The 24176-nt window shown below is 48.9% G+C and overlaps 2 protein-coding genes and 1 non-coding gene across 3 annotated transcripts; all 3 read right to left on the reverse strand.

Moving 5' to 3' along the window:
* Positions 1-7598: 7598 nt before the first annotated feature.
* On the reverse strand, positions 7599-13111 carry LOC770839 (SUN domain-containing protein 3-like). Its single transcript, XM_015282311.3, has 9 exons — positions 12003-13111; positions 11823-11884; positions 11604-11664; positions 11076-11232; positions 9962-10046; positions 9378-9490; positions 8911-9081; positions 8462-8554; positions 7599-7791 (listed from the first exon to the last, which is right to left on the reverse strand). Exons 1-9 carry the CDS (start codon positions 12035-12037, stop codon positions 7648-7650), a joined length of 921 nt encoding a protein of 306 aa, XP_015137797.2. The 5' UTR covers positions 12038-13111; the 3' UTR covers positions 7599-7647.
* Positions 10826-10935, reverse strand: MIR6562 (microRNA 6562). Its single transcript, NR_105591.3, has one exon. It is a non-coding gene; the product is annotated as a microRNA 6562 (primary transcript).
* A 3344-nt stretch (positions 13112-16455) lies between the features above and the next one.
* On the reverse strand, positions 16456-21582 carry LOC107055873 (SUN domain-containing protein 3-like). Its single transcript, XM_025147733.2, has 9 exons — positions 20858-21582; positions 20678-20739; positions 20459-20519; positions 19931-20087; positions 18817-18901; positions 18233-18345; positions 17766-17936; positions 17318-17410; positions 16456-16648 (listed from the first exon to the last, which is right to left on the reverse strand). Exons 1-9 carry the CDS (start codon positions 20890-20892, stop codon positions 16505-16507), a joined length of 921 nt encoding a protein of 306 aa, XP_025003501.2. The 5' UTR covers positions 20893-21582; the 3' UTR covers positions 16456-16504.
* Positions 21583-24176: the final 2594 nt, after the last annotated feature.

Below are 24176 nucleotides of genomic sequence, written 5' to 3' on the forward strand. Positions count from 1 at the left end.
CATCAGTGCTGTTATCTGTGTATACTCTTATAGTTTAGTTTCAGTAGTCTGACTTTCAATGTACAGACCTTTAGACTGTTTAAACAAGGATAATGTATGATCTTTTCTTAATATGGGAGGATATAGCAACACAAGGTGCATCAGTAACTGCTCTGAAATAGATCCATTGGAAATAACTTTGTAATTTTCTAGCTCAGAGGGACATTTCTTAAGGATATTCTTCCTTCTTTAAACCTACTGAAGCTTTGATCCAGTGAGGATATGCTCCCTACAGGGAGGCTGATTTTATAGTAATTGAAGTACAAAATGTTTGAAACATCTGTGCACTGTAGCTTAAGCAAAATCCTATTCACTCTGTATAATTTTTCCTAAGTAAATTGTTTGCCTACTGGAGCATGGATGGAAAAGGCAAAAAGTCAGGGCGTAAAAACACCAGAAAGCAGAGGAGGTGAAGTTTAAAGTGCTAAGAAACTATTAGAGTGGTGTGTGTTCTACTAGAAAATGTTTCTTTAATGTTGTGTGCTACTCTAGTTTCCTTGATCCTAACTGAAGAATAGTCAACAATTGTTTCTCTACTCTCATGTGGCTTATAGGTTCAGATGTACAGGTTACTTTTGAAGGAAGTAACTTCATCTCCAAAAAATATGCATCCTCTGCACCTTAAGTTGAATTCTGTGACGTTACATTCCAAATGTCCTGACTGATAGCATGTTTGCAATTTTCAGGTAGTAGTTTAGTCTCATAAGGCCTTTTGAAAATTGGCTTACTGAAGACTACAGTTGGGATTTCAAGCGAAAATAAATGTTTTAAGAGCTCGAGTTTATTCTGTGAGAATATAGTTCCTATGTGCTTTTGAAAATCTGCACATCAAATCTTCAGCATTAGACACTGCAACCTGTTGTGATAAAAAAAAAAATGTAAATGCAAGAAAAAGAACTGAAAACTTGAAAAAAACGTCTATGATGTGATTTCTTTAACTAATTTTGTTTCTGTTTTATAATGTTTTAAATAGTCATGTGTTTCTAACAAATCTTATTGATTGATATTAATTGATATTTTATTTTTAAATCTATAATTTAAGTTCATTTTAAGAAATTACCTGCAACTTAGACGAAAAAAAAAGTGTGATTTAAAACTAAGGACCAGCCTGAGAAAAGTGTGTTCACCGATACCACATATAAGAAATTTTTTTTGCCTCAGATAAAATCTCAAATCTTTGTTAAGCACTTTTAATGAACATTAGTGTTTTTTATGAAGTGCGCACACTTCACACACTAACTCCAGGGATATAGCATACTGTCATAGAATGGCTTGGTTCTGACCCTCCTCCCTTGTGCAGGGTTAACACTATATTTTATACCTGAGCAGGAAGATAATGTTCTTGCCCCAGATTTGCTATAACTCTCATTACAACAATATTCTCCAGACAATTTATTCACAAATTAAAACAGCAGTTTTCAGGAATTACTTATTTAGTAAGGATTTCTGAAATCACTAAACTTTTTGTGAATTTATTCTCTGTTAAAGTACTATCCCTAAACAGAATTATTCTCCAATACAGTTAAATGGGAGAATTTGAATATTAGAAATACATTCTTTTGAATGCTGGTAGGAATGATGAAAACACGGAATGATCAAAACCTCATAGATTAAAAGAAGAGTACCAGCATCAAGCAGGATTCCTTGTACCCTTTAGTGATAAGAAGTTTCAATGATAAATATTGTACAGGTGGAAAATTACTTTTAAATGCAGTGAAACAAATGGATATCTTTTTCAAAAAGTTTTGCTGATGTTAATGTAATTTTTTTTTTCACTTTCTAGTTTTATTCTCTCAACTATACACCTTTTCTTTCTTGTGGTATAGATGTTTCATGAGCTCCAAAGAGCATTTCTTTCTATGAGTATAAGCATTTTATTCTCTTTTTAAGGAACAACAACAACAACAACAACAACAACAACAAGGCTTTACTTTGAGAAGATAATGACTTGTTAGAAAGTGAAAATTAGGGTAGACATTCTGCACAGGGAAGAGTCAAAAACTCACGTTACTGGCGAAGATGAATGGAAAATTGTGTTTCGTAAAGGTTTATTCATCCAGGGTGAGGAAATGTTAATCCTACTAATTCTGAATCTGCCATAATATTGAGATGTTGGCAGTGTTGAAAGGACAGAGAGAAAAACTGACACATTTCCTCTGAAATTTTAGAGTAGTTATGTAAGGATCACAAACATCCTACATTATTGTACAGCACTTAGGAAGTAAGAGTAAAAAGATGTCTCTAACTCCTAGAGATGTGGTAGCATACTGTGTGCATTTAATGGACTTGTGTGTGAAAGATTTCACTCTTTTTTTTACATGGTATTGGCATTAAATGAGTCAAAACTAGTCCTTTTCATTAACTACTGTCCTTAACAATTTCATCAATTCTAAGAAATTTCCGTATCTTAAGTGAGGGAATCTTCCAAATTAATAGGCTCTCTAAGATACAAATCCTTTTTACAGGCACTTTAATGTAGATTTTTTTACACAAAAATTTGCCAGAAATGCATTTTGTATTGATTATTTGTAATGCTGTTTTCAAACCAGACAAAAAGGCACTTACGTTATGTTCCTGGTGTTCCCAAACATTATTCAACTGGAATTCAAACGAAGGCTTACTCAAACAAAAAGCACATGTTCATGTTTGTGATGCTGAAACTGAGCCCCTTCTCCATTCTGAGATGTGCAAAGAAATTTACAGAAGGTCTCATCTGTTATTCAAGAGATATTTAAGCTTTGTCTTTAGAAGCCAGTAACAGGGTTATGAGTTCCAATTTAGTTGTAAGAGCTTCTTAAGTTCTGAGAAACATTCAAACTTTCAAGTTCTGGCGTATGAGTGATATTCAACCATTCAGTCTTTTGACAGAGCTCAGATACATTTATCTTCTTTTTATTTCAAAGCAAAATTGAACAATTAAATCTAATCTCTTCTAATATATTGTGCATGATTTGATACAACTGGATAAGTTTTAAACATCCCTGATGATACATCTTTCATAGTTCTGAATATTGGCTTTTTCGGCCCTGTGAACATCTTAATTTTGCAACATTTGGGTACGTAATATCATAGGGCTTGGATAGGAGAAAAAACCTCACTAGGTTTCAGTTTCACCCGTGACATTATCCTCCATTTCTATTTTATTTTTTACTCTTCAGGTAATGGGCTCTTAAATCTTGGGGCTAATCCACTATAATAAATACTTTACTACACTAAGGGGATTCTTTATTCTTATCAAGATGATGCCAAAGCCCTATTAGCCAAATACATTTCTTTCAGACCTTTTGGGGAGGACAAGCAAATAGTATTTGGTATTGATTTCTCTCTGCATTTTCCCATATCTATAGTGTTACCATTTTTTAATTCTGTGGGAGTGCTCCAAGTTTTTTCCTACAACATTTCTGTTAAGAATACAATAAACTATGCTCCTATGGATATTTTTCTATCAGGCACCAGATTTGCCTTATCTATAATATCACACAAAGCTGATTTTGCAAATTCCCTTAATTTCCACTGTATATCTTGTGAGGGGTTCACAGCCTCTTCAGTTTTATATACTTCACTTACAACACCAATAACCCTCAAGAACACTTGGGCAACAAGTTGTGAATGATATATTGCAAAGTGCAAGTATGAAAAATATAAATTCAGTACTGAAATTTATTTGATTATATTAAAAGCATCTATTTGAATGAGAAAGAGTTGTCTGAGTTTAAATTAATACAGGAGATGCTCTGAAAGTAATGCCTCCTGTTTTATTACAACATCAGAGGTGGATGGTAGTGGTATGGCAGTAGGGACTGAACCTTCCCAACAATATTCTGTTACATTTTATTGCTGTGTGAAAGATGGCAGGAGAGGAGCAGCCTGCCAAATGATATCTAAAACATGGAAATGTGTATGAAGTAAAGATGTGGCATTGAATTCCCCCATGCAAAAAGATATGGTACTCTTTGGCATTCACTGATGCTTGCTGAACATTTATGGAGAGCAAACAGTGGATATGAGCACAGTGAGGTGGTGGGTGGTACATTTCAGTAGTGGTGACAGCAGTATGTTCTGGGATGGCCCTGCAAATTTTTACAAGCATGATATGCAAACTCTTGTCCATTTCTGGCAAAAATGCATTGCTAAAGGTGGTGACTATGTTGAAAAATAATACGTTGTAGCTGAGAATTTGCTCTATTAAATATTATTACTGTTCTCTTTGTATCTGTAGTCGTTTCCATGGAAATAAATAGGAGGTATTACTTTTGGAGTGACCTACATATATATTATTTTGCATCTCTTTCAAATTTCAATTGCATTTATTTTAAAAAGTTATATTGCTATATGTTATCTTAACCTTTTGAGATTAAGGAGCACTGATCTACATAAAAATTATAAATACTATCATTAAGCTGGAACAAAAAAGATCTATCAATGTGTTATTAAGTGAAGTCACTGATTAAACAACCATTTATTTCAAAGCTTATGTTACATGTTTAAATGTGATTCTTCCATCTCCTCCATTACCTTTAAAATGGCTTGTTATATTGGATACTTCCTGTTTAGGAAGATACATTATGAGCATTTAATCATTCATTTAAAAATGCTAATGAAAACATGTCACAGCATAATACCAGAAGTCATAACAAATATTCAACCAACAGCACAGTTCATTGGTCACCAAAAACAGATGGAGAGAATCTAGACAGCCCAAGCTGTCAGTTATTACATGATCGTCTTGCTGTTGGATGCAAGAGTGCAATGGCAACAGTCTTTGAGAAAAGCTCCCTCTCTGTTTTCCAAGATCCAGTAACTACCTTCACAAATGTCTTAAGACTCAGCCCTTAACAGAAGAACACACTTTGCTGTATCCTGGTGTAAGGTACTTGGTCCCTGAAATACAGTTTAATGATAACAGGTGGCTGCTACCTCATATTGGCAACCACAGACAATTTCTACTTAAATCCTCTTATCTTAAATCCTTCCTCTGGTTGCATAGGAAGTGCAGATACCATTTTATTTTTATTTTATTGTATTAAATGTTACTATTTTATTTTTATTATTTATTTTATTCATATGACAAGGCTCAAGCGTATAAAAATTGCTCATTTCAGCTTTTAGATCTTTCTCTGAATTTAAAGATATATAATTTGACCTTAAAATAAACTTGAGGTGGAAACAGAATTCAGCACAGAGACTGAGTTATGGTCACTGTCATAATGCATTGTTATACTCCTTTGAGTAATATCAGCTGTTTCAAGAATTTTAAAACGGATAAAAATTTGGCCACAGAAGACCAGTCATAATACGACTCATGATGGAGATTACCCTATTTAAGGTTTTCATTGACAGCTCTGTAAAGAAAAAAGGAATGTTACTTTACGGATGTTGGAAGTTATCATCAACATGGAAAATATTCAGTAAGAACTGATCGTTATGAAAGCTAGAAAATTGTCCTACAAAGTTTGGTTCTGTATGTAAGGACATGCATTTATGGATGAATAGCAGTACGCTTTGATACAGACATGAAGAAGAAGTTGAAAATAACAGAGGAAAGTGATCTCTGTAAAGCAGCTGATCAGACGATGGTTGCAAACAACTTTGTAAGGTGGCTCCAAGAAAAGCAACTTAAAAATGCTTAAAGTAGTAGCTTTGGTAAAAATGAGTAAATATTAGCATTAATTTTGAAGGTATGATTGTCAACACTTATGAATTTTGAATTCAGCATGAAGTAGCTGTAAAAAGGTACCTAATATTTGCAGAATGATGGGAGAAGTACAAAGACTGTGTAACGTGTAGAGGCTCAGATGATATATTACACTAAAAAATATATTCAGAGAGTATGAAAGAGAGTTCCGAATTCCAAAAAAAAAGAGAAAAGAAAAGAAAAGAAAAGAAAAGAAAAGAAAAGAAAAGAAAAGAAAAGAAAAGAAAAGAAAAGAAAAGAAAAGAAAAGAAAAGAAAAGAAAAGAAAAGAAAAGAAAAGAAAAGAAAAGAAAAGAAAAGAAAAGAAAAGAAAAGAAAAGAAAAGAAAAGAAAAGAAAAGAAAAGAAAAGAAAAGAAAAGAAAAGAAGAAAGAACAAAGGAGAAAAAAAAACAATAGAATGTCTATAACATTCTATAACAGCAAATTATAAAAAAATTCTCATCACTGCGACATTAGGAATTTAAAACAGTTCCCCAGTAATACTTGTGTAAACAATATTAACATTAAGGTCATCCTGATGCTATGTGTGGGAAGAATTTTTTGACTGATTGACTATGATTATAGTCTTACATTTTGTTCAGACTCTGCTGCCAAACTCACTTTCTTCAAAACAGTTTCTTTTCACAGGCAGGAAAGATCAAGACAAGAAAGAAGTGTTTTGCCAATGAAGGCAAAACTACTGTACTAATTCAGTGCATGACAATGAAAAAATACAGCCTGTGTACCCATGCTCGGTTGCAGATTCTAGGTAGGCTAAAAGAATGTTACAGAACAGGAGACAACTTTCCATTAAAGGGTTAATGAATCCCAAGTGGACTTAATTTGGATTATATTCAGGGTCCACAGGCTTTCTAAGGTTCTGTTATCACAGAGACTCAGTGTGGAGTTCTGAGGAAATTAAACAATATGTGTAGAATTCACAGAATCACACAGAATCACAGAATGGCCCAGGTTGGAAGGGACCTCAAGGATCATGAACCTCCAACCCTGCTGCCACTGGCAGGGCCATCAACCTCCACATGAAATACTACACCAGGCTGCCCGGGGCCCCATCCAACCAGGCCTTGAAAACACCCAACAGACCCCCAACCAGGGAAGGGGCATCCACAACATCTCTGCCTGCCGATGTGTCAGCCACTCCTCCCAAACTCGTGGCATCAGCAAAGCGATGTGCTGAGGGCACATTCTAGCCCTTCATAAAGGTCACCGATGAAGATACCGAGCAACAGCTGACCCCGTACCGATCCCTGGGGAACAGCACTAGCTACAGGCTTTCAACCGGACTCTGCACTGTGGATCACAGCTCCCCGAGCTCTGCCAGGCAGGCAGATCTTGTCCCACTTTGCCAGCCGACCACCTAGCCAGTATAAGTGGGGCAGGATTCAGTACACTGCTATTCAGCCGGGAGTACTGAATGGCTTCAAGAAAATGGTTGCACGCACTGGAGCGTTTGTCTTGCGTGCCAAAGGACCGGGCTGGCCTCCTGCTAAGTAACGAAAATACAGAAGTACACGGTTGGGGTGGGCGATCTTCAAGGCCTTTTTGCAACCTAAAAGATTCTTTGGCTCTCCTGAAGCCCGGAAACCGCAAGGACAAACACAGATGCTTGGTATTCTCAGCTTAACTTCTTGTCCACGATGCTCTCAGACGTACCTCTGTTCATTCAACTCCTGTGCAGGTTTTAGCCTAATATGCGTTTGTGCTGGCCTAGCCTTAGACAAGGGCCCGACTCCCACCAGGCCGCTCACTCCCTCCTCCACCCCAACAGGAGAGCAGGAGAACAGGGGATGGGAAAGCTCGTGGGTCGAGATAAAGACAGGGACATCTCTTAACAGTTACTCCGATGGACAAAAGAGACTCAGCGTGAGAAATATTAAAGTAATTTATTGAGAAGTAAGCCAGCCAGCATTCCCCTAGGCAGATAGCTTTCCCCTCGCGTCACCATCAGGGGCTGGATCGCCGTGGAGCCTGAATTGATACACACAGGTGTACTCCGGGTGGCCCCAGTTGCTCAGCACTTGCAGCCTTACGTACTTGATGAACGCAGAGTGCTCGTTCTGCAAGGAGAAGAAGAAATGAATTGAGTTTTCCTCTCTTCTCTGTGACCACTGACAATGCGGCAGCGACACACTCGTGCAGCACCTTCCTTCAGGCTGCCTTACTAGGTCTTTTGACACGCTGATATGCTGCCATGGCACAATCAAGACATTTCTTGCCCTGCTCCACCTCTTTGGTCACATGAGTTTTAAAGAAAAGTTCTTTGCACTTGCTTTGAGTGCGTGTTCCTGCACAGAAGACGCAGGGACGTTACTCTCATTGCCTTCCCTAGAATGTCACCCAAGCAGAATGGCCTCCCTTATGCTGCCTGTTGCCGACATCAGCACAATCCTTGGAATGCCACACATGCCCAGCGTGAAAGTAGCACGCCAACAGTATTGCATACTACGTGAGGCAGCCGCTTGTGTGCAATTGGAAGCTACTTGGTCATGGTGAATTCTGCTGCAAGTGTAGCTGGAGCCTAGGAGTGCTAAAATCTGAAGCAGCACTGCAGCTTAAAAAACCAGAAGGAAACAGGAACAGCACAGCACTCCAGGCATATGCAGTTAGTAAGTGGCAGCAGCAGAAATGCCAGAGGGCCCCCATACGCCTCTGGCTTGCTTGGAAGCTTCTCCCCAGCCAACCGCAGTCCTCCTCTCCCACGCTTCACGCCCCTCTTTGTCACTGTACCTTCAGCTGGAAGGTCTGACCGGGAGCCTGGCCTGGCATGAAGATGAACTCTCCCAGCAACGTTCCTGTCTCATCATCTTCCTCCTGCAGGCCCTACAGAAAGACAGGGGTGGAGAAGACAGAACAGTGGGATGCGCTGCCGGCACAGGATCCCAGAGCCCCACAGGGACTGGAAGCAAAGGTGGTCGAGGACCATCCACTGTGCCACTTCCCTGTCCCTCCGCCGCTCAAACTACCAACTCGCCCCAAGAGCGGGAAACTTTCTTTGCTGTGCTATCTTGGACAAAGAGGAACGCTGTGGAAATGGAGCAACTCTGAGGAGCTTGTTTCTCCTCCCAGGCAGGGAGGAACTGCACGCTGCTCCCTCTTGGGTCTGCAAATACCCCCCGCATCAAAACTATGCAGCCCCCCCCCCCCCCCCCTATCCACAACCCAGAGGAATCACTTACATAGACAGCAAAGTCCTTTGGAGCACTGGAGATGCTGTCTGCATGGTATGCTGCTGCTGGAACCCCGTGGTTTATCGTAACTGCCGTGGGGAAGACGGCCACAGGCAACTTGATGAAGACGTGCCCTTGACTTCCTGGGAAGGGCCAGCAGTTACCTGGATGATTGTCAGGCTAAACAGAGGAGAAGAAGGAACAGTGTTCATGTGCAAAAGAGCGTCCTGGCTGAAATTCCTGCCCCAGCATCAGGGGCTCTAGATGCGTATTGGCCCATCAGCTCTGCTCTGAAGCACAGGAGGCATACGTGCGTGGCGGTGAGCTGGGATACACAGGAGGGGAGTGGGTCCTCGCAAGAAGGCCACAGGTAAAGAAAGCTGAGATGCGAGGACAAGGGTAAAGGCAACCCCCAGTAGGGCGTTTGGCCCCCTCCGCCCCGCACCATTCTTCTCCCTGTTTCTCGGTGTTCTTACCTCCAGAATCACCTCAGGAGGCCTCATATAAGCCACCAGAGGCAGCGACTGCCAAAAGACTCGCCCACTTCCAATCCAGGAGGGAGAAGTCTTGGAACGAACGATAGCGGCGCCTGCAAAGTAAAACACGGGCACAATGGTCAAGCGAGGCCAAGAGGAATCAAGGGCTGCTGACATTGTTTTCTGCATGAGCAGCCGCACCGAGATGCCGGCTGCCTTTGCACTGTCCTCTTGAAAAGAGCTTCTAAGCAGTCCTACATCCCCCACAGTGACATTCCCCACGTTCTCACTTGCAATAGCCCTCTGCAACACAATGCAGGGACTGACCCAACTATCCTAAGGGGCCGCACAAACTGCCAGCCAGCTGAGCAATCCCGTGACAAACACCACCAAGTAGGTGTAGTGCTTTTCAGACGTGCTCCAGCCCACCGAAGACTCTCCCAGCAAGCACATTCTCAGGGCACACACTGGCCATTCACTCCTCACCCCTTCCCCCCTGCCACTGCTCAAATGCCCGTCCTGTCCAACTGGACAAGAAGCGCTTTGGAACCAGCACGTGTGGTCTGTTTGTTTCTACAGTTCACCTGAAGTTTTGCTGGCATAATTGGTCATCTGGAATGGGCTTTCTTCCAGCTTCTCCAGTACTTGGTGAATGATCTTTTGAACAGCCTGGGAAGAAAGACAAAGGAGAGTGCTCGTCAGAAGGAAGAGAACAGGGCAAAGAGTTGCCTCCCAGCTCCCCTGCAAAGCCTGCCAAAGCAAACTCGGCTGCTCCACTTGGATGTAAGGAACACTGGAGTTGCCTGGGAACCTCCAGAGCTCTCCTATGACCATCTGGCATGGGAATGGAGAGGCTGCTGCCTCCGGTGCACCGGACACGGATGCAGCAGGAAGGGGCTTTTCCTGTTGAGATGCCCCACGACAGACAGGCAGCACTGACAGCACTGACTCCTGGCCAGGAGATGGGGCTCGAGTCAGGCACAAGGCAGGGATTGCCCAGAGGTCACCACAACAGCTGCAGTCCAGCCGTACACAGAGAGTTAACTTAAAGCGGAAGACACAGCTCGCCTACTGCAATGGGGAAGAAAGGCAAAATGCAGAGGGAACTGATGCCAGGCCTCAGGCTAACATGGCCTTGGACATTCCCAGCACGGGCCATCGTCAGCTCAGGCTTCAGGCAGACCAGGGGCCGTGCGAGTTCAAGCCACCAAAAGAGACGGTATCCAGGGAGCAGGGGCTCTGAAACCAGAACAGCTTGCAGACTGGATGCCCCACGGGGAGGCTGAAACACAGCAGTGCCCGTGGATCGGCACAGGCCCCAGGAACCCAGGGCTCCCAGTCTCAACTCAGGCTGCTGGCTTACAGGTCTTCCAGGGGAACCTGCCACCTCACGCACAGCAGCAGGTGCAGGTATGGACTGCTGAGACCGCTCTTTCTTTCCAGTCCTCCCCTCAGGATCACCCGAGATCCTGACAGAGAGCAAGAAATGACTGAGGCGTCTGAAATTCCCACCACAGCACATTCCTTTCCCCTACAAGAACTCCGGAGCAACAAAAGAAAGGACCAGGGGCAATGCACGAGCGTTTCCTCCTGCAGGACAAGACTTTTAGCTGGCTGTGATATATAATATCTGGCAAGATATAATGCCAGAGTGGGGAAAGAACTCTCTTAGCAGAGCTATCTGCAGTGGCCTCTTACCTCGCCTGTAAAGCCTGGGAGCTCAGTTCTCCTCAGGGCTTCGTGGAGAGCACGCTCGGTGATGTCCCTCGCTCTCCACTGCAGGACATGAAGCTGCCGCTGGACCTTAGCAAGCTCTTCATCAAGGCTCACAATTTCCCCATCACGGCGCACCAGCCTAGAGACAGCAGGTGATGGAGAGAGTGTACGCAGCTGTCTTCTCCCAAGCTGTGGGACTGAGGCAGTGAACGAGCCTCACTCTGCGTGATGACGGGGTCACCAAGATTTAAGAGGGAGGTGACAATTCTGGTTGGCCAGCTCCAAGAGCTCCCGACCGAGAAGGTGCTTCCAGGCTTCCTGGGTAACTCGGGGGGAACTAATGGACGTGGAGCTAGAGCAGTTTGAAAGAAAAGCTGAGAGAGGAGAACGGGAAATGGGAGAAGCTCGGGGCACTGCGCCAGGGAAGTCGGAGTCGGGTAACGAGCGGTCATGGACAAGGGGCAGAACTCCTTTAAAGAAGGGTCTAGCCTAAGGGAGATGGCTTTTTACCTTGCAGTCACTCCCGCTGTTGTCTTTATACCTTCAACAAGACCTCCGACGCAATAAACACCTGTCAGGAATTCCACAAAGCTCTCAATAAATCATCTCTATAAACACTTGGGGTTCTGCCTTGGGCTGCCCACTCCCCTAACCCTAACCCTGGGCAAAACAAAGCACTGGGGGCTTCCAAAAGAAGCATCCTCAAGTCAGAGCTCTACAGACACTCACCGAAGGACGCCACAGCCACTGTGACCAGCACCAGGGCAACTGTCTTCCAAACCTTAGTTTGCCTACGAAGGAGGAAGGAGAAGTGTGGGGAAGACTGGTGAAGCAGGCAGTATGCTTCACTATACTGCTGCACTACGGAGCAACAGATGTTTAAAGCTTGTGAAGGAACCATATCCTTACCAGTTCCCCCGCTCGCCGTGTCCTTGTTGCTCCATTTCCTTGCAGCACAAGGAACAAAACACGCAGCTCCCTAAGCAGTGAGCCAAACCCTCTCCAACAGCTGTGCTGTCAGGACCGAGAGTGCCGGAGGCGTGGGGACAAGCTGCCTCTGGGCTGAGGGCCCATTGTGACTTCACAGTGGTCAGTGATGTCACCGCAGAGGAGGCAGCGCCATGTTTTGAGGAACAGCCCAGCCTGACAGGGAACAGGTTTTGCACCTCCTGCCGGCAGGAGGAAAGATCCTACAAGACCACAGCACCTCCTGCCAAGCAGCCTGCTTGGTAGGATCCCGCTGAAGGGGGACAGGCTGGGAGCTACAGGCCGCCTTTTTCAGTCCCTACTTTTGATGCTCTTTATGTCACACAGCGTTGCATTACAGCCATGGCACAAGCAGACGTGAGGGACTGCAAATGGCGGTTCCTGTAGAAAACACCAACAGGAAAAAACTGCACGCAGTTCTTCCTGCTCGTGACCATTTCCATGCGCATACATGAATAAAAGTTGCTGCTTTTCAAAAGATGACAAGGCACGCCACTGCAAATTTACAAGTAGCCCACAGGGGAAGAGCATGGGGATCACAGAATCATAGGATAGCTTGGGTTGGAAGAGACCTCAAGGGTCATCAAGCTCCAGCCCCCTTGCCGCATGCAGGGCTACCGACCTCCATATCTAATACTAGACCGGACTGCCCAGGGCCCCATCCAACCTGGCCTTGAACACCTCCAGGGACGGGGCATCCACAACATCTCTGGGCAGCCTGTGCCAGCGCCTCCCCACTTTCTCTGTAAAGAACTTCCTCCACATATCCAACCTAAATCTTCCCTCCCTCAACTTAAAACCATTTCCCCTCGTCCTGCCATTATCTACCCGTGCAAAGAGGTGACTTCCCTCCTGCTCATAGGCTCCCTTCAGGTACTGGAAGGCTAGCTACAATGACGTCACCTCTCAGCCTTCGCTTCTCCAGGCTGAACAAGCCCAGCTCCCTCAGCCTGTCTTCGTAGGGGAGGTGCTCCAGCCCTCTGATCATCACTGTGGCCCTCCTCTGGGTCCTCTCCAACAGCTCCCCGTCTTTCTTGTATTGGCGGCCCTGGACCTGGACGCAGTACTCCAGATGGGGCCTCACGAGGGCAGAGTAGAGAGGGACAATCACCTCCCTGTCCCTGCTGGCCGCTCCTCTTCTGATGGAGCCCAGGATACCAAGGCATGCTCAACAGCAATAGCAACAAGATCAGAACTTTTCAAGTGCATCGCAGTTTCCAACTCCTCCTCCTTATTTCCCACGCTGCGTGCATTGCTACAAAGGCGCTTCAGCTGGGCCTTCTGTCTCACCGCCTTGCTAGAGGATCCCCTAGAGCAACAGCATCCCCCCGTCCTTCTCCATCCCTTTGTACTCCACCCTCTTCATCCACCGAGTTCACTAAGAACCCTCCAACTACCTGCTCAACCCCGGTGGCCCTCATTTTGCCCCCTTCCCCCGTAACACCTGGTTTAAAGACCTTTCAATGAAGGGTCCCGCCAGTTCCTGGGCTGGGACCCTTCTACACCCCTAGGAGACAGGTGAGTTTCCACCTGCAGCCATCATGCCAGGTGCCGAGTAAATTACCCCATGGTCAAAGAAACCAACATTCTTCTGTTTGCACCAACCTCTACGCCATTTACTTATGAGGGGGGTTTCCTGACCTTCTTGGTACCCTTCCCTGCCACTGAAGGGACAGGAGAAAAAGTCTCCTGCACGCCCGCTCCATCAACTACCCGCCCCAGTCCCCTGAAGTCTTTTTTCATAGTCCTCAGGCTTTTCTCAGCGACTTCATCACTGCCGGCCTGAACTATCAATAAGGGGTGATAACCAGAGGGGCCAATCAGACCAGGAAGTTTCCCAGAAATGTCCCTGGCCCGCACCCCAGGGAGGCAGCACACCTCCCTACCGGTAGGGTCAGGCCAACATTACAGGGCCCCCCGTTCCTCTCAGCAGGGAGCTGCCTATGACAGCCACCCTTCTTTCCTTCCGGGTGGAGGCAGTCTTGAGGCGTGGGGTCAACTGCTCGCAGGTGCACCTTCCACCGCACCCTGACACACCTCTCCCTCGAGTTGCTCACACCGATTTCGCAGAGGCACCTGGGGAACCCAAGTTGGCCGGGATGGGGGTTGCCTACATCGCCGAGCTGGGAGCCATTTCCACTCCTCCTCTTCTCTCAAACTGCCTTGCTCTGCTCGGCAATGGCAGGGCAGGGGGTCCACCGCTGCCTGGTGAGTATTGCCCCCATGTCTGTCTCGCAGAGAGTTACACCACGAGTCTGTCTCCTGCTCACACTCTGATACTCCCTAACCTCTCAACCTCCTCCTGGAGTGCAGCCACCACACTGAGCAGATCATCCACCTGCTCGCACCTCACGCACCTGCAGTTCCCGCCTCCCTTCTCCGGCACCAACAGACTCAGGCACTCGCTGCAGCCGCAGACTTGACCTGCCACTTCTTCAGGCAGGGACTCTCAATCACCACCGTATTTCTCACCGGGCCTTTCTGCCTGCCGCAGACCATGGGGAGACACGTTGTCCGGGAGGCAACCGACAGGTAACAGACCTACTGCTGGGCAGCGATCCTACGCCCCGCACAAGCCGCCGCGCCGCCCCGCGTCCTGCACGCTCGCCCTGCTCGCCGCGCTCCGTAGTGGCAGGTTTTAGACACGCAGGGGGTGGTCCGCCGCTGCTCCTGGCTCCGCCGCCTCGGCGTAAGATCACCGCTGCCACGCGGAGGACGATGGCGCCCGGCGGTGCTCCGTGACAGGGCGACCCCTCAAGCCGAGGCGATTCCCTGCTGCAGTGCGGAATGCGTCCGCTCCGAGCCGAGTACCTCGCCAAAAAGAATCACAGAATGCTATGGCTCGGAAGGGAGCTCTGAAGACCATTTAGTCCACAGCACTGCTAAAGCGGGTTCCCTGCAGCGGGCTGCCCAGCAAAGCGTCCAGGCGGGCTTTGAATATCCCCACAGAAGGAGACTCCGCACCCTCTCTGGGCAGCCCGGCCCACTGTCTGACACCCTCACAGGCAAGACATATTTCCTCATGTTCGCATGGAATTTCCTGTGTTCCAAAGTGTGCCCGTTGCCCCTTAATTCTGTCACTGGGCACCAGCAAAAAGAGCTGGCCCCATCCACTCGACTACCGCCCATTAGATATCTATAAGCACTGGTAAGATCCCTTCTCAGCCTTCTCTTCTCCAGGCTGAACAGTCCCAGCCCTCTCAGCCTTTCCTCATAAGGGAGATGCTCCACGCCCCTCCTCATCCTTGTGGCCCTCGGCTGCACCCTCTCCAGAAGTTCCCTGTCTTTCTTGCGTTGAGGAGTCCAGAGTGGGACACCGCACTCCAGATGCGGCCTCAGCAGGGCAGAGGAGAGGGGGAGGATCACCTCCCTCGACCTGCCGGCCAGGCTCTTCGGAAGGCAACCCAGGATCCCACTGGCCGCCTTGGCCACAAGGGTGCAGTGCTGGCTCACGGCTAACCTGTTGCCCACCAAAACACCAAGGTCCTTCTCTGCAGAGCTTCTCTCCAGCAGGTCAGCCCCTGACCTGTATCGATGCATGTGGTTATTCCTCCCCCTTGTTAAACCTCATCAGGTTCCTCTCTGCCCCACTCCCCAGCCTGTTCAGATCTCACGGAATGGCAGCACAGCCTGCCGCTGTGTCAGCCACTCCTCCCAAATTCGTGGCATCAGCAAAGCGATGTGCTGAGGGCACATTCTAGCCCTTCATAAAGGTCACCGATGAAGATACCGAGCAACAGCTGACCCCGTACCGATCCCTGGGAAACAGCACTAGCTACAGGCTTTCAACCGGACTCTGCACTGTGGATCACAGCTCCCCGAGCTCTGCCAGGCAGGCAGATCTTGTCCCACTTTGCCAGCCGACCACCTAGCCAGTACAAGTGGGGCAGGATTCAGTACGCTGCTATTCAGCCGGGAGTACTGAATGGCTTCAAGAAAATGGTTGCACGCACTGGAGCGTTTGTCTTGCGTGCCAAAGGACCGGGCTGGCCTCCTGCTAAGTAACGAAAATACAGAAGTACACGGTTGGGGTGGGCGATCTTCAAGGCCTTTTTGCAACCTAAAAGATTCTTTGGCTCTCCTGAAGCCCGGAAACCGCAAGGACAAACACAGAAGCTTGGTATTCTCAGCTTAACTTCTTGTCCACGATGCTCTCAGACGTACCTCTGTTCATTCAACTCCTGTGCAGGTTTTAGCCTAATATGCGTTTGTGCTGGCCTAGCCTTAGACAAGGGCCCGACTCCCACCAGGCCGCTCACTCCCTCCTCCACCCCAACAGGAGAGCAGGAGAACAGGGGATGGGAAAGCTCGTGGGTCGAGATAAAGACAGGGACATCTCTTAACAGTTACTCCGATGGACAAAAGAGACTCAGCGTGAGAAATATTAAAGTAATTTATTGAGAAGTAAGCCAGCCAGCATTCCCCTAGGCAGATAGCTTTCCCCTCGCGTCACCATCAGGGGCTGGATCGCCGTGGAGCCTGAATTGATACACGCAGGTGTACTCCGGATGGCCCCAGTTGCTCAGCACTTGCAGCCTTACGTACTTGATGAACGCAGAGTGCTCGTTCTGCAAGGAGAAGAAGAAATGAATTGAGTTTTCCTCTCTTCTCTGTGACCACTGACAATGCGGCAGCGACACACTTGTGCAGCACCTTCCTTCAGGCTGCCTTACTAGGTCTTTTGACACGCTGATATGCTGCCATGGCACAATCAAGACATTTCTTGCCCTGCTCCACCTCTTTGGTCACATGAGTTTTAAAGAAAAGTTCTTTGCACTTGCTTTGAGTGCGTGTTCCTGCACAGAAGACGCAGGGACGTTACTCTCATTGCCTTCCCTAGAATGTCACCCAAGCAGAATGGCCTCCCTTATGCTGCCTGTTGCCGACATCAGCACAATCCTTGGAATGCCACACATGCCCAGTGTGAAAGTAGCACGCCAACAGTATTGCATACTACGTGAGGCAGCCGCTTGTGTGCAATTGGAAGCTACTTGGTCATGGTGAATTCTGCTGCAAGTGTAGCTGGAGCCTAGGAGTGCTAAAATCTGAAGCAGCACTGCAGCTTAAAAACCAGAAGGAAACAGGAACAGCACAGCACTCCAGGCATATGCAGTTAGTAAGTGGCAGCAGCAGAAATGCCAGAGGGCCCCCATACGCCTCTGGCTTGCTTGGAAGCTTCTCCCCAGCCAACCGCAGTCCTCCTCTCCCACGCTTCACGCCCCTCTTTGTCACTGTACCTTCAGCTGGAAGGTCTGACCGGGAGCCTGGCCTGGCATGAAGATGAACTCTCCCAGCAACGTTCCTTTCTCATCATCTTCCTCCTGCAGGCCCTACAGAAAGACAGGGGTGGAGAAGACAGAACAGTGGGATGCGCTGCCGGCACAGGATCCCAGAGCCCCACAGGGACTGGAAGCAAAGGTGGTCGAGGACCATCCACTGTGCCACTTCCCTGTCCCTCCGCCACTCAAACTACCAACTCGCCCCAAGAGCGGGAAACTTTCTTTGCTGTGCTATCTTGGACAAAGAGGAACGCTGTGGAAATGGAGCAACTCTGAGGAGCTTGTTTCTCCTCCCAGGCAGGGAGGAACTGCACGCTGCTCCCTCTTGGGTCTGCAAATACCCCCCGCATCAAAACTATGCAACCCCCCCCCCCCCCCCTATCCACAACCCAGAGGAATCACTTACATAGACAGCAAAGTCCTTTGGAGCACTGGAGATGCTGTCTGCATGGTATGCTGCTGCTGGAACCCCGTGGTTTATCGTAACTGCCGTGGGGAAGACGGCCACAGGCAACTTGATGAAGACGTGCCCTTGACTTCCTGGGAAGGGCCAGCAGTTACCTGGATGATTGTCAGGCTAAACAGAGGAGAAGAGGGAACAGTGTTCATGTGCAAAAGAGCGTCCTGGCTGAAATTCCTGCCCCAGCATCAGGGGCTCTAAATGCGTATTGGCCCATCAGCTCTGCTCTGAAGCACAGGAGGCATACGTGCGTGGCGGTGAGCTGGGATACACAGGAGGGGAGTGGGTCCTCGCAAGAAGGCCACAGGTAAAGAAAGCTGAGATGCGAGGACAAGGGTAAAGGCAACCCCCAGCAGGGCGTTTGGCCCCCTCCGCCCCGCACCATTCTTCTCCCTGTTTCTCGGTGTTCTTACCTCCAGAATCACCTCAGGAGGCCTCATATAAGCCACCAGAGGCAGCGACTGCCAAAAGACTCGCCCACTTCCAATCCAGGAGGGAGAAGTCTTGGAACGAACGATAGCGGCGCCTGCAAAGTAAAACACGGGCACAATGGTCAAGCGAGGCCAAGAGGAATCAAGGGCTGCTGACATTGTTTTCTGCATGAGCAGCCGCACCGAGATGCCGGCTGCCTTTGCACTGTCCTCTTGAAAAGAGCTTCTAAGCAGTCCTACATCCCCCACAGTGACATTCCCCACGTTCTCACTTGCAATAGCCCTCTGCAACACAATGCAGGGACTCACCCAACTATCCTAAGGGGCCGCACAAACTGCCAGCCAGCTGAGCAATCCCGCGACAAACACCACCATGTAGGTGCAGTGCTTTTCAGATGTGCTCCAGCCCACCGAAGACTCTCCCAGCAAGCACATTCTCAGGGCACACACTGGCCATTCACTCCTCACCCCTTCCCCCCTGCCACTGCTCAAATGCCCGTCCTGTCCAACTGGACAAGAAGCGCTTTGGAACCAGCACGTGTGGTCTGTTTGTTTCTACAGTTCACCTGAAGTTTTGCTGGCATAATTGGTCATCTGGAATGGGCTTTCTTCCAGCTTCTCCAGTACTTGGTGAATGATCTTTTGAACAGCCTGGGAAGAAAGACAAAGGAGAGTGCTCGTCAGAAGGAAGAGAACAGGGCAAAGAGTTGCCTCCCAGCTCCCCTGCAAAGCCAGCCAAAGCAAACTCGGCTGCTCCACTTGGATGTAAGGAACACTGGAGTTGCCTGGGAACCTCCAGAGCTCTCCTATGACCATCTGGCATGGGAATGGAGAGGCTGCTGCCTCCGGTGCACCGGACACGGATGCAGCAGGAAGGGGCTTTTCCTGTTGAGATGCCCCACGACAGACAGGCTGCACTGACAGCACTGACTCCTGGCCAGGAGATGGGGCTCGAGTCAGGCACAAGGCAGGGATTGCCCAGAGGTCACCACAACAGCTGCAGTCCAGCCGTACACAGAGAGTTAACTTAAAGCGGAAGACACAGCTTGCCTACTGCAATGGGGAAGAAAGGCAAAATGCAGAGGGAACTGATGCCAGGCCTCAGGCTAACATGGCCTTGGACATTCCCAGCACGGGCCATCGTCAGCTCAGGCTTCAGGCAGACCAGGGGCCGTGCGAGTTCAAGCCACCAAAAGAGACGGTATCCAGGGAGCAGGGGCTCTGAAACCAGAACAGCTTGCAGACTGGATGCCCCACGGGGAGGCTGAAACACAGCAGTGCCCGTGGATCGGCACAGGCCCCAGGAACCCAGGGCTCCCAGTCTCAACTCAGGCTGCTGGCTTACAGGTCTTCCAGGGGAACCTGCCACCTCACGCACAGCAGCAGGTGCAGGTATGGACTGCTGAGACCGCTCTTTCTTTCCAGTCCTCCCCTCAGGATCACCCGAGATCCTGACAGAGAGCAAGAAATGACTGAGGCGTCTGAAATTCCCACCACAGCACATTCCTTTCCCCTACAGGAACTCCGGAGCAACAAAAGAAAGGACCAGGGGCAATGCACGAGCGTTTCCTCCTGCAGGACAAGACTTTTAGCTGGCTGTGATATATAATATCTGGCAAGATATAATGCCAGAGTGGGGAAAGAACTCTCTTAGCAGAGCTATCTGCAGTGGCCTCTTACCTCGCCTGTAAAGCCTGGGAGCTCAGTTCTCCTCAGGGCTTCGTGGAGAGCACGCTCGGTGATGTCCCTCGCTCTCCACTGCAGGACATGAAGCTGCCGCTGGACCTTAGCAAGCTCTTCATCAAGGCTCACAATTTCCCCATCACGGCGCACCAGCCTAGAGACAGCAGGTGATGGAGAGAGTGTACGCAGCTGTCTTCTCCCAAGCTGTGGGACTGAGGCAGTGAACGAGCCTCACTCTGCGTGATGACGGGGTCACCAAGATTTAAGAGGGAGGTGACAATTCTGGTTGGCCAGCTCCAAGAGCTCCCGACCGAGAAGGTGCTTCCAGGCTTCCTGGGTAACTCGGGGGGAACTAATGGACGTGGAGCTAGAGCAGTTTGAAAGAAAAGCTGAGAGAGGAGAACGGGAAATGGGAGAAGCTCGGGGCACTGCGCCAGGGAAGTCGGAGTCGGGTAACGAGCAGTCATGGACAAGGGGCAGAACTCCTTTAAAGAAGGGTCTAGCCTAAGGGAGATGGCTTTTTACCTTGCAGTCACTCCCGCTGTTGTCTTTATACCTTCAACAAGACCTCCGACGCAATAAACACCTGTCAGGAATTCCACAAAGCTCTCAATAAATCATCTCTATAAACACTTGGGGTTCTGCCTTGGGCTGCCCACTCCCGTAACCCTAACTCTGGGCAAAACAAAGCACTGGGGGCTTCCAAAAGAAGCATCCTCAAGTCAGAGCTCTACAGACACTCACCGAAGGACGCCACAGCCACTGTGACCAGCACCAGGGCAACTGTCTTCCAAACCTTAGTTTGCCTACGAAGGAGGAAGGAGAAGTGTGGGGAAGACTGGTGAAGCAGGCAGTATGCTTCACTATACTGCTGCACTACGGAGCAACAGATGTTTAAAGCTTGTGAAGGAACCATATCCTTACCAGTTCCCCCGCTCGCCGTGTCCTTGTTGCTCCATTTCCTTGCAGCACAAGGAACAAAACACGCAGCTCCCTAAGCAGTGAGCCAAACCCTCTCCAACAGCTGTGCTGTCAGGACCGAGAGTGCCGGAGGCGTGGGGACAAGCTGCCTCTGGGCTGAGGGCCCATTGTGACTTCACAGTGGTCAGTGATGTCACCGCAGAGGAGGCAGCGCCATGTTTTGAGGAACAGCCCAGCCTGACAGGGAACAGGTTTTGCACCTCCTGCCGGCAGGAGGAAAGATCCTACAAGACCACAGCACCTCCTGCCAAGCAGCCTGCTTGGTAGGATCCCGCTGAAGGGGGACAGGCTGGGAGCTACAGGCCGCCTTTTTCAGTCCCTACTTTTGATGCTCTTTATGTCACACAGCGTTGCATTACAGCCATGGCACAAGCAGACGTGAGGGACTGCAAATGGCGGTTCCTGTAGAAAACACCAACAGGAAAAAACTGCACGCAGTTCTTCCTGCTCGTGACCATTTCCATGCGCATACATGAATAAAAGTTGCTGCTTTTCAAAAGATGACAAGGCACGCCACTGCAAATTTACAAGTAGCCCACAGGGGAAGAGCATGGGGATCACAGAATCATAGGATAGCTTGGGTTGGAAGAGACCTCAAGGGTCATCAAGCTCCAGCCCCCTTGCCGCATGCAGGGCTACCAACCTCCATATCTAATACTAGACCGGACTGCCCAGGGCCCCATCCAACCTGGCCTTGAACACCTCCAGGGACGGGGCATCCACAACATCTCTGGGCAGCCTGTGCCAGCGCCTCCCCACTTTCTCTGTAAAGAACTTCCTCCACATATCCAACCTAAATCTTCCCTCCCTCAACTTAAAACCATTTCCCCTCGTCCTGCCATTATCTACCCGTGCAAAGAGGTGACTTCCCTCCTGCTCATAGGCTCCCTTCAGGTACTGGAAGGCTAGCTACAATGACGTCACCTCTCAGCCTTCGCTTCTCCAGGCTGAACAAGCCCAGCTCCCTCAGCCTGTCTTCGTAGGGGAGGTGCTCCAGCCCTCTGATCATCACTGTGGCCCTCCTCTGGGTCCTCTCCAACAGCTCCCCGTCTTTCTTGTATTGGCGGCCCTGGACCTGGACGCAGTACTCCAGATGGGGCCTCACGAGGGCAGAGTAGAGAGGGACAATCACCTCCCTGTCCCTGCTGGCCGCCCCTCTTCTGATGGAGCCCAGGATACCAAGGCATGCTCAACAGCAATAGCAACAAGATCAGAACTTTTCAAGTGCATCGCAGTTTCCAACTCCTCCTCCTTATTTCCCACGCTGCGTGCATTGCTACAAAGGCGCTTCAGCTGGGCCTTCTGTCTCACCGCCTTGCTAGAGGATCCCCTAGAGCAACAGCATCCCCCCGTCCTTCTCCATCCCTTTGTACTCCACCCTCTTCATCCACCGAGTTCACTAAGAACCCTCCAACTACCTGCTCAACCCCAGTGGCCCTCATTTTGCCCCCTTCCCCCGTAACACCTGGTTTAAAGACCTTTCAATGAAGGGTCCCGCCAGTTCCTGGGCTGGGACCCTTCTACACCCCTAGGAGACAGGTGAATTTCCACCTGCAGCCATCATGCCAGGTGCCGAGTAAATTACCCCATGGTCAAAGAAACCAACATTCTTCTTTTTGCACCAACCTCTACGCCATTTACTTATGAGGGGGGTTTCCTGACCTTCTTGGTACCCTTCCCTGCCACTGAAGGGACAGGAGAAAATGTAGGTGTAGTGCTTCTCAGATGTGCTCCAGCCCACTGAAGACTCTCTCAGCAAGCACATTCTCAGGGCGCACACTGGCCATTCACTCCTCACCCCTTCTCCCCTGCCACTGCTCAAATGCCCGTCCTGTCCAACTGGACAAGAAGCGCTTTGGAAGCAATTCGTGTGGTCTGTTTGTTTCTACAGTTCAGAAGCACCTGAAGTTTTGCTGGCATAGTTGGGCATCTGGAATGGGCCCAACAATAAGGATGTTAAATAGAAGCAATCACTTCCAGGCATCTTTTTCCAGGCTTGGCATTTCCTGATCATCATTTGCCAGCCTGGAGTCAGCAGGTAACAGGGAGAGCAAAGCTGTCTTATCACAAGCTGTGGGACTGTACAGCAGGGTATGAGCCTCACTCCGCATGACGTCGGGGTGTGAGAACCCTTCTTTGTCTTCTATCTCAAAGGTTGCTTCCTGAGGTATTTCTTGTGATAAGACTCTAACTGATTTATGGAGATGGTAGATGATGGGTGCTACCGTGTGACAATCAACATCACTTTGTCATTTGAAAGCACCTTCCTCCAGAGCTGCTTGCCTCTGGAAGAGAGTGCTCAGGAGTGGTTACTGGAGGAAGATCTGGCCTGTAACTAAACAGCCCCAGCTTGGTGTGGGAAAACTGGGGAACGATACCATCGTGCCCGGTGAAAAACAGGATGCAGATGGGCATCCCTGCTCCCTCTTATCTGCTGGCAAGGCCCGGAAGATGGTAACAAAGCAGTTTCTGCTGAGATTCCAGTGCCAGTAGCTGCCACTCCAAGGAGAGCTGACTCAACCACTTTGGATTCGAAGCATCCTCAAGTCAGAGCTCTACAGAGACACACTGAAGGACACCACAGCCATAGGGAACAGAACCAGGTCAACTGTCTTCCAGTCTTTTGTTTGCCTATCATGGAGGAGAAGCGTGGTGAAGAATGGGGAAGCAGGCAGTATCTGTACAGTTCAGAAGAACACTACGGAGCAAGAGATGTTTAAAGCTTGTGAAAGAGCCATATCAATACCAGCCCCCCCATTCACCATCCCCTCCTTGCTCCATTTCTCTGTAGCGCAAGTAACAACCACGCAGCTCGCTCAGGAGTGAGCCAAACCCTCACCAACAACTATGCCATCAGGACCGAGAGTGGCTAAGGCGTGAGGAAAAGCTGCCTCTGTGCTGAGGGCTCTTTGTGCAGTAAAAGGACAATCCACCATGACAGTGAACAGTTTTGCAGCTCTGGCCTGCAGGGGAAGGATCCTACGGGATCAGAACACGTCCTGCCAAGTAGCCTGCTTGGGTGTGTCTCTACAGAGTCTAAGGACACCACAGCCACAGTGAATAGCACCATGGCAACTGTCTTCCAAACCTTCGGTTGCCTACATGGAGGAGAAGCGTGGTGAAGTATGGGGAAGCCGGCAGTATCTGTACAGCTCCGAAGACGACTATGGAGCAACAGATGTTTAAAGCTCATGAAGGAGCCATATCCTTACCAGCTCCCCCGCTCACCAGCCCCTCCTTGCTCCATTTCTCTGTAGCACAA

Source organism: Gallus gallus, chromosome 2 (assembly GCF_016699485.2).
Source record: "Gallus gallus isolate bGalGal1 chromosome 2, bGalGal1.mat.broiler.GRCg7b, whole genome shotgun sequence".
In the NCBI taxonomy this organism is placed as follows: domain Eukaryota; kingdom Metazoa; phylum Chordata; class Aves; order Galliformes; family Phasianidae; genus Gallus; species Gallus gallus.